General features: G+C 43.8%; 1 protein-coding gene across 1 annotated transcript in view; it reads left to right on the top strand.

The window, feature by feature from the left end:
- F5 (coagulation factor V) overlaps positions 1–19,242 on the top strand; it is a 158,402-nt gene that overhangs the window by 58,984 nt on the left and 80,176 nt on the right. Inside the window, exons 12-13 of the mRNA XM_040423826.1 lie at positions 528–737; positions 9,838–10,963. Coding sequence (XP_040279760.1) covers positions 528–737; positions 9,838–10,963 — 1,336 coding nt within the window. The remainder of the gene's footprint in view (positions 1–527; positions 738–9,837; positions 10,964–19,242) is intronic.

Raw genomic sequence — 19,242 nt, forward strand, 5'->3', positions numbered from 1 at the left:
GATTTTCACCCCTTCCTAATTATTTTGATTAAATTGTATATTATGGATTTAATGTACAGTATATGGAATTTGCTTAGCAAAATGATAAAGTCATTCATTAAAGTTAGGTGTAAAATCAATAGATGCTAAATTGTGTGATGATTTTTTTCATACAGCAAAAAATATATACAATATTAGTAACCAAAGACACAGAAGTCCAGCACTCTCCAGGGGCATTACATAAAGAGGACATGGTTGGACTTGATGGACCTGAATTTTTTTTCAACCTTATTAATTGCTTGTTTGAAGTGGATCTGTTAAACAGCAGCCCTAATCTCCTCACTGGAAATCATATGACTATAATTGTATTAACTGGGACACCAGGCCATCCATATTTCAGACATTTCTCCCAACAAGTCTAGCGTGAATATTAGCCGTGTCTAGTTTTATTCGGAGCTCCTTTGATCCAACTACTCATTCCCGGATAGGCTTCATTTCTCAATAGTAGAACGTAAAACGTGATTTTATTGGTCTTATGTCTTTTACAGGCATCAATGGAAATAGCTATGAAAATGCAATTCTGGGCTTTTGTCATAGTCATGTTGTTCAGTGGCATGTCTCAAATGTCGGGGTGCAAGATGAAACCATTACATTACAGCTGAGCGGTCATACTTTCCGATACAAACTGAGAAGTGAGGATATGGTGACTCTCTTTCCAATGACTGGTGAAAGTATTTCTATTGAAATGATTAATCAAGGTAATTTATCTTTACTACTTGTTAACACAAAAATGCAAATTGCCTGATACATTGCGATACACTGAAGCACAAGTAAACCCAAGTGCGTATGAACTTCATTGTGATGGTTGCACAAAAATGTAATAACTAGATAGTGTTCTCTTATTCGACCAATAAGCACCTTTGTAATATATATATATATATATATATACAGTTGCAAGAAAAAGTATGTGAACCCTTTGGAATGATATGGATTTCTGCACAAATTGGTCATAAAATGTGAACTGATCTTCATCTGAGTCCCAACAATAGACAATCACAGTCTGCTTAAACTAATAGCACACAAAGAATTAAATGTTACCATGTTGTTATTGAACACACCATGTAAACATTCACAGTGCAGGTGGAAAAAGTATGTGAACCCCTAGACTAATGACATCTCCAAGAGCTGATTGAAGTGAGGTGTCAGCCAACTGGAGTCCAATCAATGAGATGACATTGGAGGTGTTGGTTACAGCTGCCCTGCCCTATAAGAAACACACACCAATTCTGGGTTTGCTTTTCACAAGAAGCATTGCCTGATGTGAATGATGCCTCGCACAAAAGAGCTCTCAGAGGACCTACGATTAAGAATTGTTAACTTGCATAAAGCTGGAAAGGGTTATAAAAGTATCACCAAAAGCCTTGCTGTTCATCAGTCCACGGTAAGACAAATTGTCTATAAATGGAGAAAGTTCATCACTGCTGCTACTCTCCCTAGGAGTGGCAGTCCTGTAAAGAGGACTGCAAGAGCACAGCGCAGACTGGTCATTGAGGTGAAGAAGAATCCTAGAGTGTCAGCTAAAGACTTACAAAAGTCTCTGGCATTTGCTAACATCCCTGTTAGCAAATCTACGATACGTAATACACTAAACAAGAATGGATTTCATGGGAGGATACCACAGATGAAGCCACTGCTGTCCAAAAAAACATTGCTGCATGTTTACAGTTTGCACAAGAGCACCTGGATGTTCCACAGCAGTACTGGCAAAATATTCTGTGGACAGATGAAACCAAAGTTGAGTTGTTTGGAAGAAACACACAACACTATGTGTGGAGAAAAAGAGGCACAGCACACCAACATCAAAACCTCATCCCAACTGTGAAGTATGGTGGTGGGGGCATCATGGTTTGGGGCTGCTTTGCTGCATCAGGGCCTGGATGGATTGCTATCATCGAAGGAAAAAGGAATTCCCAAGTTTATCAAGACATTTTGCAGGAGAACTTGCCACCAGCTGAAGCTCAACAGAAGATGGGTGTTGCAACAGGACAACGACCCAAAGCATAGAAGTAAATCAACAACAGAATGGCTTAAACAGAAGAAAATACGCCTTCTGGAGTGGCCCAGTCAGAGTCCTGACCTCAACCTGATTGAGATGCTGTGGCATGACCTCAAGAAAGCGATTCACACCAGACATCCCAAGAATATGGCTGAACTGAAACAGTTCTGTAAAGAGTAATGGTCAAGAATTACTCCTGACCGTTGTGCACGTCTGATCTGCAACTACAGGAAACGTTTGGTTGAAGTTATTGCTGCCAAAGGAGGTTCAACCAGTTATTAAATCCAAGGGTTCACATACTTTTTCCACCTGCACTGTCAATGTTTACATGGTGTGTTCAATAAAAACATGGTAACATTTAATTAGTTTAAGCAGACTGTGATTGTCTATTGTTGTGACTTAGATGAAGATCAAATCACATTTTATGACCAATTTGTGCAGAAATCCATATCATTCCAAAGGTTTCACATACTTTTTCTTGCAACTGTATATATATAATAATAATAACATTTATTTATATAGCGCCACCATATTCCGCAGCGCTTTACAAATTCATAGGGTTCATGTACGAAACAAAACTAACTGGCTAATATGCAACTGAAACACTAGGAGTCAGGGCCCTGCTCGCAAGAGCTTACAATCTATGAGGAATGGGGGGTGACACATAAGGTAGTTGATTGTGATAAGTAGGATTTGAGCCATTATTGAACTGACAGGAGTGGTGCTGGCCGATCTGCTTCGGCTTTGGGACTACTAGAGGATCGAGTTTAGGCTAGAGGAGTTGGTGGGGGAGAGGTTTAGTCAGGGAATAGTCATTTTAGGTAGCTTGATAAGCCTGCCTGAAAATATGTGTTTTTAATGCACATTTTAAGGTGGAGAAGTTGTGAATTGCTATGCTAATAACTTAGAGATGCTTAGCAAATACATTTTGTACAAAATCATTTGAGCCCGTCTGCCGCACGCCAAGGCGATCTCTAATAAGACGGGTCCTAACACTAAAGCTCACCTGTTGGGTGCCATAACAGCGACCATGAAATCCAGGAAATGCAGGTCCCACATGCATGCTGGGCCCCTTAAGAAAAGGGCGGATTCTGGCGATATTCTTGAGGTGCAGATGACAAGAGCGTGTAAGTGATTGAATATGGGGAACAAAGGAAAGATCAGAGTCAAATGTGGCCCCAAGACAGCGGGCATGGTGCACAGGAGTTATGATAGTGCTGCAGACCGAAATTGAAATATCAAGTTTAGGTGAGTTAGTAGATGGGGGAAAGACAAGAAGTTTAGTTTTTAAGAGGTTCAGTTTTAGATACAGAGAGGACATGATGTTAGAGACAGCTGCCAGACAATTACTGGTGTTTTGGAGTAAAGCAGGGGTGATGTCAGGGGATGAAGTGTATAGTTGGGTGTCGTCAGCATAGAGATGGTATCGAAAGCCAAATCTACTGATAGTCTGTCAGATGGGGCTGTATAAAGGGAGAAGAGAAGAGGACCTAGTACTGAGCCCTGAGGAACACCGACATCAAGAGGAAGAGGAGAAGAAGAGCAAGAGAATGACACACTAACGGAGAGGCCATAGACATAGTAAGAGAACCAAGAGATAGCAGTGTCCTTAAGGCCAATTGAGTGGAGCATGGTGAGGAGGAGTTTATGGTCCATAGTATCAAACGCTGCAGAGAGATCCAGCAGAATCGATAGCGAATAGACACCATTTCTTTTTGCTGTTAGGAGATCGTTAGACACTTTAGTAAGGGCAGTTTCTGTAGAGTGAAGAGGGCGAAAGGCAGATTGTAAGGGGTCAAGAAGATAGATATATATATATATATCCTACAAAGCCATGTAGTTGTTGGTGAGGTCCTGGTACATATATATATATATATATATATATATAGATATACACATCAGGGCAGGGGCGTAGCTAGAACTGACTGGGCCCCACAGCAAAATTTTGTATGGGGCCCCCCCTCCATGACTATCCTGGTATCCTATATGTGCATATGTAAGGGAGAGTTCACATCACATTTTTGCCATCCGTTTGATGTATACATTGGAAAATGGGATACAAAAGCGCAGCACACTACGGTTTATTTTATGTATACATTACCAGGGGTCAGCAACCTTCGGCACTCCAGCTGTTGTGAAACACAATTCCCAGCATGTTCCATTAATTTCTATGAGAGTTATGAGAAGAGCAATAATGCATGCTGGGAGTTGTAGTTTCACAACAGCTGGAGTGCAAAGCCCAGCTGGAGTGCCCACCCCTGCATTAGACGAATGGCAAAACGTGATGTGAAACCGGCCTTAGTGTGCCATGATAGTGCCAAGTGGCAAGCACTAGAGACAGAGAAGGGAGGCTGCAATGTACAGGGCACAGTATAGTATAGGGGGTACAGTACAGGGCAAGAGGGGGGACGCACAATGCAGAGTAGGGGTACAATGCAGCATAGGGGGCACACTAAAGGGCAAGGGGTACAGCATAGCGGGCACAATACTGGGCAGGGGGCATACACAGTGCAGCATAGGGGGCACAGTGCATTATAGGGGGTACAGTATAAGGCAGGGGGCACACAAAGTGCAGCATAGGGGGCACAGTACAGGTCAGGAGCCACACACACAGTGAGGAATAGGAGGCACAGTGCATTATAGGGGGTACAGTATAAGGCAGGGGGCACACACAGTGCAGCATAGGGGGCACACACAGTGCAGCATAGGTGGTGCAGTACAGGGCAGGAGGCACACACAGTGCAGCATAGGTGGTGCAGTACAGGGCAGGAGGCACACACAGTGCAGCATAGGTGGTGCAGTACAGGGCAGGAGGCACACACAGTGCAGCATAGGTGGTGCAGTACAGGGCAGGAGGCACACACAGTGCAGCATAGGGTAGGGGGCAGAATACAGCATGGGGTACCGAGTACAGGGCAGGGGGGCAAAATACAGCATAGGGGGTATACACAGTGCAGCAGAGGGGTACAGTACAGGGCAGGGGGGCAGAATACAGCCAAAACATGCACCTAGAAATGCTCCATTCACATGTCCTACCTCAGGAGATGATAGTTCCTAGTGGGCTAAAGGACCTTGCATGATGTCAGGAGCACATGATCAGTCACATGAGTGGGCGGAGTCAGGCTCCGGGCTGTGCAGGAGATTGTGTGGAAATGACTGCCAGCATAACATTCGGGGCATTGGTCAAAACATCCGGGGCTGAAGCCCCGAATGTTTTGACCTAACGATGCCCCTTCAGTGAATGATTCAGAGCACTAGATAAGCAGGAGATAAGCTAATTGAAGTTAGGTCACTCCACCAGCCCGGCCCCGCCCCCTCCACCGCCTGAGTCCGCCTCCTGAGTACTCCCTCTAGTTACTAGGACTCTAGGAGGCGGAGCCGGAGGAAATCTTTACTGCATGCACTGCGGCACTGGTGCCAGCCTGGCTCCGCCTCCGCTATGCCCCCGTTCCGGCCGCCCCCGTTCCGGCCCCCTCCACCGCCTACCTCATGTTCTCCGAATCTCCTTCCTTGTGCGTGCGGCAGACAGTGCGCCCGGCCCCCGGCCCGGGCCCGCCTGCTCCTACTACAGCTCCTCCTTCCTGTTCCTGTTGGCTTCCTTCCTTCCCCCCAGTCAGGCCCGAGCCGCGGACCGCCCGATCCCCGCCCACTACACTGGGCGGGCGGGCGGGCCTGCCTGTGTGTAGTGTATTAATAAAAAAAATATTTAAAAAAAAATGATGCGGTCCGGACGGGCCCCCAGTGGCGTAGGGCCCCATAGCCACTGCTATGGTTGCTGCTATGGCGATCCCTACGCCACTGCATCAGGGGCAAGAAGCTTTAAAGGAAATGTGTAATCCAAATATTACCTATTGTTTAAAGCAGGGACGTAGCTAAAGGTTCATGGGCCCTGGTGCAAGAGTTCAGCTTCCTCAGTGCTTTGTAGCAAGGGGTAGGGGAACACATAGCCTTTCTACTGCCTGAGGTAAAAATTTAAATGCCCCTCCATGCCAAATTCTCAACCTAACCTCTTCCCACCAGCCCTACTGTTAAAGGGGTTGTCCTCTTTTTACTATTGTTGACCTGTCCATTAGTCCTCTCAGACACCCATATCAGACCTCAGACCAGACCCCCATTAGACATTCAGATCACCATATCAGACCTTATTATGTGTGCAAATAGAAAAATACCCTGTGTGCCAGTACAAAAACTACCCCCTTATAATGTGCACCAGTGCAAATATCCCCTTATAATATGCCCCAGTACAAAAGTATACTCCCTTATATTGTGAACCAGTACAAAAAATGCCCCCTTACCTTTCAGATCAGACCCCCATATCAGACCTCTGATCAGCCCCCCATATGAAACGTCTGATGAGACCCCCCCATCTTAGACCTCAGATCAGACACCCATATCAAACCTCTGATGAGACCCCCCCATCTCAGACCTCAGATCAGACCCCCTTAGACCTCTATGACAGACCCCAGTTTCAGACCTCAGATCAGACCCACATTAGACCTCTGTGTCAGAAACCCCCATATCAGACCTCCATTAGACCTCTCAGACCCCCGATGTATCAGATCTCAGATTAAACCCCCAATAGACCTCCTTGTCAAACCCCCCATTATCAGACCTCCAAGTCAGACTCCCCCAATATCAGACCTCCAAGTCAGACTCCCCCCAATATCAGACCTCAGATCAGACCCCTATTAGACCTCTCAGACCCCATTAGACCTCCAGACCCCCATACCAGACCTCAGACCAGACCCCATATCAGACCTCAGACCAGATCCCCATTGGACCTCCAGACCCTCATATCAGACCTCAGACCAGACCCCCATTAGACCTCCAGATCCCCATATCAGATCTCAGATCAGAATTTTAAATAAATACATTTACTTACCTCTCCTGCTCCGCCGCCACTCTCCCGGTCTGGTGGTCTCCCTGGTTCTTTCTGTTCTCGGGGCCGGTGCTGTACAGTCACCCGACTGCCTGCAGCGTCAGGTCATAGTGCACTCTGTACGTCCTGACATTGTAGGCATCGAGGATACAGTGGAACATGCCCCAAGAAGAGCAAGCAGGGAGGAGGAGTAAGTACATCGCTTAAAATGCTTCACTTTCCCACCTCCTGCATACTAGCGAGCACTTCCATAATGATACAGTAATGTGAACCCTGCAGACCACTGCACATAACCGAGCATTGGCATTCTGCTAGGGAACACATCACTGCCAAGGTCAGTCATTGACTGCTGCTGCACATTTGATCCCGCCCATCTTTAATTCTACAAAATGGGGAAAGGAAGCATGCTGCAGGGATCCAGGGACCCTGGGAATCATAACGGTGTTGACTGGATCAAGTCAGGATGGTTTCTTCAACAAGTACAATGGGCTGATGTTGAAAGTTAAAAAAAAAAAGTCCCCAAAGTTGCAAACCCATTTAAGGGTGGACACATCTGTATACTATGATGTTTTGCAGTATCTGGGACAAAAAGCCATAAAGCAGACTGCAGCTCATAATGAACACCTTTTAAAGGGGGCAAGGCAGTATTATATATCAAAGAAAAGATAGGTTGGTGGTTGGCTCACACCTGGGTGATTATGGGCGGGTGCTACTAACTCACAACTTGGGTGCCCGGACCCAAAGAAAAAGTAGATAATGGGAAAAGAAGGAGTGAGCACTCACACCATCTGGACCATAGGATATATTTATTAATCCAATAAATCATTCATATAAATGCACTCAAATACAATAAAACTTCATAAAAATAGTGGTTGGTACCAACACATAAAATAACACTAAAGAATGGTAATTGTGCAATCCTTGCGTAGTTAATATTCAAAATTAGCACTTTGTACCGCCTAGAATTATGCAGTTGATGAACCACTATTGGTGGTGGTAATACCGCAAACCGCAGTCGGATTTAGAATGTCCCGGGGAAAAGTACCTATGACTCCAAATAGTATTCAAGTCTCCTCGTGCATGTGGATGTATATTCCAACAGAAGAGTCTCTCCACGGTTAATTAATTATAACCGCCCAGGACTATAGGTTTCACGCCACTTAATTCACAGTTCGAGTTCCTACCTGATTCCAAATTGTCCCCCGCTAAGCCGTCCTTCCACGAGAAGCGAGTGATGCCGGCTGCTACGGCGTCTCACGTCGCAAGTCTCGGGTTGCTGACGTCACTGTATCGCGGGATCACAAGATTCGGCTGGCAGGGATAATAGTTCGTTGGTGGCACCTGTAGTTGTATCCTGTATCCTGGAGCGGTATTTGTATTAGTGGATTTCCTTATCGCATAGCCATGCAATATCTTTGATCCAAGTCCAATGGGTTAGGTGGGCGCTTTTCTTCCTGTCACCAGACGCGTTTCGGGGCATCTACACCCCTTCCTCAGTGGAAGGGGTGTAGACGCCCCGAAACGCGTCTGGTGAGACTTGGTGAGACGCGTCTGGTGAGACTTGCGACGTGAGACGCCGTAGCAGCCGGCATCACTCGCTTCTCGTGGAAGGACGGCTTAGCGGGGGACAATTTGGAATCAGGTAGGAACTCGAACTGTGAATTAAGTGGCGTGAAACCTATAGTCCTGGGCGGTTATAATTAATTAACCGTGGAGAGACTCTTCTGTTGGAATATACATCCACATGCACGAGGAGACTTGAATACTATTTGGAGTCATAGGTACTTTTCCCCGGGACATTCTAAATTCCGACTGCGGTTTGCGGTATTACCACCACCAATAGTGGTTCATCAACTGCATAATTCTAGGCGGTACAAAGTGCTAATTTTGAATATTAACTACGCAAGGATTGCACAATTACCATTCTTTAGTGTTATTTTATGTGTTGGTACCAACCACTATTTTTATGAAGTTTTATTGTATTTGAGTGCATTTATATGAATGATTTATTGGATTAATAAATATATCCTATGGTCCAGATGGTGTGAGTGCTCACTCCTTCTTTTCCCATTATCCAATATTATATATCAGTCCATCAGTGGAGGACACAGGGCTATGAACTTCCCGCTTAAAACACTCAAGGGGGAATTTATCATTTGTGATGGTTTTGGTGTCAGTTTTAAGTCAATATTTGCTTTGTGAGGTTGCTCCAAATTTATAAAATGTCGTACAGAAATAATATATTTGTCGAAGTGCAATGTGGTGTACACCTATGTCTGTCAAAGTATAACACTGGCGTGGAGATGCAACTTTTTCAAATGTCGCACATCATAAATGAGACTTAAACATGTTTTAATCATGACCTACTTTTCACTCCACTTCTAAAAGTGGCGAGGCTCACCAAATGTCACTGAATTTGACAAAATGTCTCAAAAATATTCACCAAATTTTGCACGTGGGTATCGCTTGTAACATCACCTATGCTGTCGGAGGACACAGCTAATTTATGACGCAGCGTAGTCCTTGTTATAATTTACGTGCGCCTCTGAATGTCTGTGTGCAAGAGTAAAATCTAAGGCAGCTCTGAGCTGCCATAGATTTCTGTCATTCTTTGTATCTGAAAACAGACGTAAATGAAGATAAATGTAGCGTGCTCACTGGCCCCACCCACTCATCGCCACGCCCATTTTTCAGAAAGTGGCAAGGGCAGCCCAGAAATACCACTTGTAATAAACTTTTCGCAAGCGGTGTTCAAAAAGTTGACAACAGTTTGCTTGTGCAGGGAAATGATAACTCTCTCCAACGTTCTCCCCTAATTCTGCAGAATGAGATTATTGTTTAACCCTAAACTGAGTTGTCTACCATGGAGTATGATCTTACCAAAGCTTCCCCCATGACACATGCCATATTTCTTTTCCTGCAGGTGTCTGGATATTTGGAAACTATAACTCAAAAGTCACAACTTTGAGATTTCGGAATGCAAAATGTGTAAATCAAGAAGATTATTACGACATCCCAGATTCAGAATTTTTTTTTGACTATCCAGAGATTAGAGCAGATACAGGAGAAAGCTCTGAAGAAACTGGAAATACTCAGGCTGATGTTGACTACAATGATAAATGGGCTGACTTACTTCATATTCGATCATTTTCAAACAATTCAGAAGCAATAGAAAAAGATGTGAATCTCACTGCTTTAGCCATAGAGCATGATGGTGATGATGAAATTGTAGACGTTTCTGTTAAGCCAAGAGAGGAGACTGAAAAGTATTCATCCGAGTCCAGTGAAGAAGATTTTATTATGAAAGGTGGTGGTGAGTACTCCTCAAAAGACGATGCTCTCCTTAAAAAGAATGGAAGTGAAGACTATAATGGAACCAATGTGTTAGAAGATGTCCTTCAACATGACAAGTTGAATCAAACAGAAGAAGAGTTTGATGGTCAGATTCCAAGCAATAGCCCAGATTTGGACAGTGGACAGAACAGTACTGTATTTAATGATGACAATTATGGTAATTCTACATTATATCTTGAAGAATTCTCTGTAGAAGAGGAAGATAGAAAGTCAATACAGATGGAAGGCAATGGCTCAAACACTGCACATTCTAAAAATGTTACCAAACGACATGCAGAGAATGATGTTGGAAATTCCTCCAGTGAAAATGTAATTGAAGATGAGAAGAATGAGATGAATGCTTCTAGTGATATCCAGAAATCAGATGACAAAGATTTTTCATTAGTGAGACCTGAGAACATCACTGAATTACCACGATTAGATAATGTCAGAAGTGAAGTACCACACTTAATGGAACAAAAGGACAACATTCAGGTAACATCAATATATAACAGCAATTCAGATAACCACTCTAACGGAGGAACCCAGGAACCAACCAAAGCATTACCACCAGTTGTGCCCAACAATCATCAGAATGTCACAATGCCTGCAATGACACATGACCGTGTGCATGTCCAAACCCATATGACCACACCAGCTTCATCTCAAAATATCATTGATGATTTTCGTGACACAGAACTTGTAGAGATGTTTGGGTAAGTGAATTTGATTGTTTTCCTCACTACACATTACGGCAGAAGAATGAATGTACCTAGAAATAGGTTTAGCTTTAGATAAACTTGTATCACATTTGGAACCTGTCCTGAAACTTACCTCCAATGGAGACAGACAACGCTACTGATATGGGGCCTGGGAGGAGGGTGCTTGCTCTGAACTCCTTTCTCTTTGAGATGTAAAAGCCCTGCATTTTCAAAGATATTACTTCAGTTTCTAGTGAATGCTAACTGTAAAAATTCCTGTGTACTGAGGTCCCTCTAGTGGTGGCTTCAGACAACACTATATAATAGAAGGGAAATAGGAGATTGCAGCTCACACTGCCACTGATTTAAAATGACTGCTTGATGCGGTTGTAGATGCAAATCTGACAGACAAATCCACCATGTGAACATGCTCTTTTTTGCCGAGTTTTTTCTCTTTTCCATTGACATAGCCATATGAGGGTTTGTTTTGTCATGGCACTAGTTGTACCTTTTATTGGTACCATTTAATTTTATATATATAACTTCTCCAAAAAAGTAGAATAAAAAAAAAAGCTCAAGAAGCTGCATGTACCCCCCCCCCCCCCAAAAAAAATCACGTTTGCTGTGCTTTAAAAATGACACGTCGACCTTAGGCCTCCTGCACACGACCGTATGGCTTTTTCAGTGTTTTGCAGTCCGTTTTTCACGGATCCGTTGTTTTTCCGTTGTGTTTCCATTTCTGTTCCGTTTTTCCGTTCTGTTTTTCCGTATGGCATATACAGTATACAGTAATTACATAGAAAAAATTGGGCTGGGCATAACATTTTCAATAGATGGTTCTGCAAAAAACGGAACGGATACGGAAGACATACGGATGCATTTCCGTATGTGTTCCGTTTTTTTGCGGACCCATTGACTTGAATGGAGCCACTGAACGTGATTTGCAGGCAATAATAGGACATGTTCTATCTTTCAATGGAACGGAAAAACGGAAACAGAATGCATACGGAGTACATTCCGTTTTTTTTTTGCGGAACCATTGAAATTAATGGTTCCGTATACGGATCGTAAAAACGGAACGCAAAAAAACAGCCCGTAAACGGAAAAAATAAAACGGTCGTGTAAAAGAGGCCTTAGGCCTCATGCACACGACCGCTGTTTTATTCCGTGTCCTTTGTGCTGTTTTTCGTGATTTTCTGCGGACCCATTGACTTTCAATGGGTCAGTTGAAAACTCGGCTAATGCACTGTTTGCCATCCGCGTCCGTGATCCGTGGTTCCAGTCCGTCAAAAAAATATAACCTGTCCTATTATTTTCGCGGAAAACAGTTCGCGGACCCATTCAAGTCAATGGGACCTCTAAAAAAACACGGAGGCACACAAGATTGTCATCCGCGTCCGCCTGTCTGCGTCCGTTTTTTTCCTATCATTTGCATGGCAAACTTGACTTAGACTTTTTTTTACTTTACTTTGTCTGGTGGTCCTCCAAAAATAAAGGAAGGCACACGGAAACAAAAATGGATCACGGAACAACGGAACCCCATTTTGCGGAACGGAACACATTAACGGTCGTGTGCATGAGGCCTTATTCTGTGGTTCAGTACAATTTTTTGTTTTTATTACGTTTCACTTCTAAAAAATTGCATTGTGCCACCATTTTCTAACTTCCAAACTTTTTAAATTTTTTCTTCCACAGAGGTGTGTGTAAGGGGATAGCTGTAGCTTTTATTGGTATAATTTTTGGGTACATGCAGTTTCTTGATTTTTTTTTTTATTCCACTTTTTTGGGGAAGTGAGGTGACCAAAAAACGGCAATTCTGGATTTCTTTTTATACAGCATTTACCACACTTGATAAATAATATAAGTATTTCAGACATTTTCAGATGATGATACAAATGTTTATCTTTCTAATTATTTAATTTTTTTATATGATAATGGGAAAACGTTTTTTATAATTTGTAATATTGTTTTTCTTTAATACTTTTAAAAACTTTAACAGATTTTTACTTTTCTTTTAATTTCCCTTCGGTGGCTTGTACCTGCCATCGTTCAATCGCTTGTACTATTCACAATACTACTGTGTTGCTGTGAATAATGATTTTTTTCCACAATTCTGTTACACCCTGCCAGAGGCAGGCATAATGGTCTTCAGCAGGCCCACAGGCAACGATGTGCCACAGGGGTACAATAAGTGTTCAGATGTCGCTGTCGTTATAGACCATGGCATCTGTGGGGCTAAATGGCCAAGATCGGGGTTATCTCCAATCCCATCCGCTGTGGGTGTCACCTGTGTAATACATCTGGCACCTGCCAAGGTTCCTGTTGCCATAGCTTGTGAGCCTGCTACATATGCAGCGACCCAGAGAGGAGCCGAGAACAGGAGAAATTATAGTGGCTATGATGGTGGTGGTAGTACTAAGCAGTGAATTAAGGGCACACTATTACTTCCCTTCGGGGGCACACCACTGAAAGGCAGGAGGGCAGATGCAAAGGACTTGTTTGGTTGCGATAAATAAAGTCTCTCTTTACTGAATACATAATGGGAATAGTAGTTCATACTACTCATGCAGCAATAGGCACAGTTCTGAAGTATATTACAGTGTAGGATTCTCCCAATAGTTGTGCATGGGAAGTAGCAATGATGGTAGTAGTAGTCCTCCCTGAGTCTCACTCTAAACACACTTTGCAATTAGAGATGAGCGAATCGAAATTGACGAAGTGGAATTCGATCCGAATTTCATGAAAAATTTGATTCGCACCGAATCCGAATTTCCTGATGCTTCGTGGTAACGAATCGCAATTACAGCCAATAAGCAGCCAGCCAGCCCTGTGATGTCACAGCCGTGTAAATAGCCTCAGCCATCTTGGATTCAGCGATATTCCACTGTACTTAGTGCAGGGAGAGACGTCAGCAAGGCGCTAGGGACAGTGCTAGGAAAGCCTTTAAAACTTTTATTTTGCTGAATAGAAGTTCAGGCAAAGAGCTTTAGAAGTGTAGGGAAAGGATAAGGAGGAATTATTCCACAGTATTGAAGTAGAACAGGGTTCAAAAGGGAAGTGTACAGCCTGGGTAATAGGAACAATCCTAGTACACCTAGCTGCACTGACTGCGGATCCAAATTACCATTATACTGCTGCTTTCAGGTTTGCAATAGATGATACCTCTGTAATTCCAGAAAACCGTTCTTTTTATTGGGGTGGAAGTGCTGTGTGATACAGCTATTTACAGGGTGTATTACTAGGAAATATTTCTATGTCTTATTAGTCCTGTGCCGTGCAGTTATATGTTCTAAAGCCTTTTTTGCAGTGTATTAGTGGGGAAAAAATGACTTATTTGCCGTTCAGCGGTGGAGTTATATGTTCTAAAGCCTTTTTTTGCGTGTATAAGTGGGGAAAAAAGGGCTTATTAGCTGTTGTGTGGTGAAGTGAAAAAACGACAGCCCTTTTTGGTGTGTATTAGTGGGGGAAAAAAAGTATTATTTTCTGTTGTGTGGTGAAGTGAGAAAATTACAGCCCTTTTTGTCGTGTATTAGCGGCAAAAAAAAAAAGTATTATTTGCCGTTCAGCGGTGCAGTTATGTGTTCTAAAGCTTTTTTGGCCGTTCAGCGGTGCAGTTATACAGTCAGGTCCATAAATATTGGGACATTGACACAATTATAACATTTTTGGCTCTATACACCACCACAATGGATTTGAAATTAAACGAACAAGGTGTGCTTTAACTGCAGACTGTGGGCTTTAATTTGAGGGTATTTACATCCAAATCATGAGAACGGTGTAGGAATTACAACAGTTTGCATATGTGCCTCCCACTTGTTAAGGGACCAAAAGTAATGGGACAATTGGCTTCTCAGCTGTTCCATGGCCAGGTGTGTGTTATTTCCGCATTATCCCAATTACAATGAGCAGATAAAAGGTCCAGAGTTAATCTCAAGTGTGCTATTTGCATTTGGAATCTGTTGCTGTCAACTCTCAAGATGAGATCCAAAGAGCTGTCACTATCAGTGAAGCAAGCCATCATTAGGCTGAAAAAACATAACAAACCCATCAGAGAGATAGCAAAAACATTAGGTGTGGCCAAAACAACTGTTTGGAACATTCTTAAAAAGAAGGAACGCATCGGTGAGCTCAGCAACACCAAAAGACCTGGAAGACCATGGAAAACAACTGTGGTGGATGACAGAAGAATTCTTTCCCTGGTGAAGAAAACACCCTTCACAACAAATGGCCAGATCAAGAACACTCTCAAGGAGGTAGGTGTATGTGTGTCAACGTCAACAATCAAGAGAAGACTTCACCAGAGTAAATACAGGGGGTTCACCACAAGATGGAAACCATTGGTGAGCCTCAAAAACAGGAAGGCCAGATTAGAGTTTGCCAAACGACATCTAAAAAAGCCTTCACAGTTCTGGAACAACATCCTATGGACAGATGAGACCAAGATCAACTTGTACCAGAGTGATGGGAAGAGAAGAGTATGGAGAAGGAAAGTAACTGCTCATGATCCTAAGCATGCCACCTCATCACTGAAGCATGGTGGTGGTAGTGTCATGGCGTGGGCATGTATGGCTGCCAATGGAACTGGTTCTCTTGTATTTATTGATGATGTGACTGCTGACAAAAGCAGCAGGATGAATTCTGAAGTGTTTCGGGCAATATTATCTGCTCATATTCAGCCAAATGCTTCAGAACTCATTGGACGGCGCTTCACAGTGCAGATGGACAATGACCCAAAGCATACTGCAAAAGCAACCAAAGAGTTTTTTAAGGGAAAGAAGTGGAATGTTATGCAATGGCCAAGTCAATCACCTGGCCTGAATCTGATTGAGCATGCATTTCACTTGCTGAAGACAAAACTGAAGGGAAAATGCCCCAAGAGCAAGCAGGAACTGAAGACAGTTGCAGTAGAGGCCTGGCAGAGCATCACCAGGGATGAAACCCAGCGTCTGGTGATGTCTATGTGTTCCAGACTTCAGGCTGTAATTGACGGCAAAGGATTTGCAACCAAGTATTAAAAAGTGAAAGTTTGATTTATGATTATTATTCTGTCCCATTACTTTTGGTCCCTTAACAAGTGGGAGGCACATATGCAAACTGTTGTAATTCCTACACCATTCAGCTGATTTGGATGTAAATACCCTCAAATTAAGGCTGCATTCACACGTCCGTGGTGTGTTGCGGACTCCGCAACACACCAGCCCGTCACCCCCATAGAAATGCCTATTCTTGTCCGCAAGCTGCGGACAAGAATAGGACATGCTCTATCTTTTTGCGGAGCTGCGGACCCAAAATCGGGGCCGCGCGCCGCAATTGCGGCTGCAGACAGCACACGGTGTGCTGTCCGCATCCATTCCGTCCCCATAGAGAATGAATGGGTCCGCACCCATTCCGCAAAATTGCGGAAAGGATGCGGACCCATTTTGCAGACGTGTGAATGGAGCCTAAAGCTGACAGTCTGCAGTTATAGAACATCATGTTTGTTTTATTTCAAATCCATTGTGGTGGTGTATAGAGCCAAAAATTTTATAATTGTGTTGATGTCCAAATATTTATGGACCTGACTGTATGTTCTAAACCTTTTTTGGTATGTATTAGTGGCAAAAAAAAGTATTATTTGCCGTTCAGCGGTGTAGTTATATGTTCTAAAGCCTTTTTTGTCGTGTATTAGTGGGAAAAAAGGGCTTATTAGCCGCTGTGTGGTGAAGTGAGAAAATGACAGCCCTTTTTGGCGTGTATTAGTGGCAAAAAAAAAAAGTATTATTTGCCGTTGTGTGGTGAAGTGAGAAAATGACAGCCCTTTTTGGCGTGTATTAGTGGCAAAAAAAAGTATTATTTGCCGTTCAGCGGTGCAGTTATATGTTCTAAAGATTTTTTTGACGTGTATTAGTGGGGGGGGAAAAGGCTTATTAGCCATTGTATGGTGAAGTGAGAAAATTACAGCCCTTTTTGTTGTGTATTAGTGGCAAAAAAAGTATTATTTGCCATTCAGTGGTGCAGTTATATGTTCTAAAGCTTTTTTGGCCGTTCAGCGGTGCAGTTGTATATGTGCTAAAGCTTTTTTGGCATGTTTTAGTGGCAAAAAAAAGTATTATTTGGCGTTCAGCAGTGCAGTTATATGTTCTAAAGCCTTTTTTGGGGTGTATTAGTGACAAAAAAAGTATTATTTGCCATTCAGCTGTGCAGTTATATGTTCTAAAGCCTTTTTTGGTGTGTATTAGTGGCAAAAAAGGCTTATTAGCCGTTGTGTGGTGAAATGAGAAAATTACAGCCCTTTTTGGCGTGTGTTAGTGGCAAAAAAAATATTATTTGCCGTTCAGCGGTGCAGTTATATGTTCTAAAGCCTTTTTTGTCGTGTATTAGTGGGAAAAAAGGGCTTATTAGCCATTGTGTGGTGAAGTGAGAAAATTGCAGCCCTTTTTGGCATGTATTAGTGGCAAAAAAAAGTATTATTTGCCGTTTAGCGGTGCAGCTATATGTTCTAAAAGCCTTTTTTGGCGTGTATTAGTGACAAAAAAGGGCTTATTAGCCGTTGTGTGGTGAAATGAGAAAATTACAGCCCTTTTTGGCGTGTATTAGTGGCAAAAAAAATATTATTTGCCGTTCAGCTGTGCAGTTATATGTTCTAAAGCCTTTTTTGACATGTATTAGTGGCGAAAAAAGTATTATTAGCCGTTGTGTGGTGAAGTGAGATAATTACAGCCCTTTTTGGCGTGCATTAGTGGCAAAAAATATATATTATTTGTCTGGTGAAGTGACAAAATACAGCCTTTTATGGGGTGTATTAATTTCCTTTTTATTTACCTATTTGATCTAACAGTATGTCAGACAGAGAAGTGACAGGCCCTGCACAGGGGAGAATCAGAGGCCTAAATGTTTCTGGCGCAGGCACAGGTCGCAGCAGAGTAAGGGGGCGTGGCAGCAGGGATCACTTCCAGAGGCCTAAGCTCCCAGTGTCAGCTAGCGGTCATGTCTTGACCAGCAACCCAGCAGTTCTTGAATGGTTGCCCATTCATCAGACACCCCCAGCCAAGAGTCTGTGGGTTCATCAGACACAACCCGTAGTTGGCATGGCCCGGGAGCAGGCCCTGTGCCCTCACCTGTCCTCAACCTGCCTCTGTCCTTGAGCCTGTTGAGTTCTGCTAAAGTGCATGGCAGCGCCGACGTGTGGAGCTGTAACTACGGTCAAGGACAATATATGTCCTTTAAGGTCCACTGGGTAAATGTGGTTCCTGCCCAGCCAAACCAGCAACTTGGCCAGGTGACGCAGCTTCCGCCTCCACGTTCTCACTCCGTTAGTCGTACGACAATGTCCGCCTCTGCCTCCTCATCCTTCACCGTGTCCTCAGTCTCTACTGCAGGGACAATCCACAGTGCTCCTCCAGCATACCACATGTGCAGGGCACGGCGGTGTCACGCTGTTCTACACCTTATTTGCCTGGGCGAATGGAGTCACACAGGGAAGGAACTGCTCCGTGTCCATCAAGAAATCGAATCCTAGCTTTCTTTGCGACTACTCAAAATCGGAACCATGGTGACCGACAATGGGAAGAACATGGTGTTGATGCTGCGTCAAGGAGGGCTGAGCCATCACCCTGCATGGCGCACGTGTTCAAGCTGGTTGTCAAACGGTTCCTGAAGTCTTCCACCCATCTGCAAGACATCCTAAAAATTGCCAGGAAACTTTGCATGCACTTCAGCCACTCGTACACCGCCAAGCACACCCTCCTTGAGCTGCAGCGGCAGAACGAGGTCCCCCAACATAGGCTGATATGCGACGTTTCCAACCGTTTGAATTCCACCCTCCATATGTTGGACCGACTATACAAACAGAGAAAGGCCATAAACTATTTCTTGATGATCCAAGCGGACAGGAGTACTTCCCTGTGTAACTTCGATGTCAGCCAGTGGCAGCTCATGCGTGACACCTACTGTTTGCTCAGGCCCTTTTAGGATGCCACATTATTTGTCAGTCACCAGGACAACCGGATGAACAATGTCATTCCACTGCTTCATATCCTGGAACAGATGCTGGTACATCTGGCTGGTCAGGGGACTGGAGATGTGGCTCCTACATCTCACGGCCACATGAGCCCTGTGGGGGCTGAACTGGAGGAGAAGGAGGAGGACATTAGAGCACAAGCAATGTGTAGCGAAATGGGTGGTTTTTCTTCTAGATGACCCAGGCACACCGTGGCAGTATGCAGTGGAGAGGGAGACGCTGCATGCTCACTTGCTTAGGTAGTGACAGCCAAATTGTCACCATTCGGCATAGGGATGGCTTCTGGCTCTCTACC

Source organism: Bufo bufo, chromosome 3 (genome assembly GCF_905171765.1).
Source record: "Bufo bufo chromosome 3, aBufBuf1.1, whole genome shotgun sequence".
NCBI classification, from domain to species: Eukaryota; Metazoa; Chordata; class Amphibia; order Anura; family Bufonidae; genus Bufo; species Bufo bufo.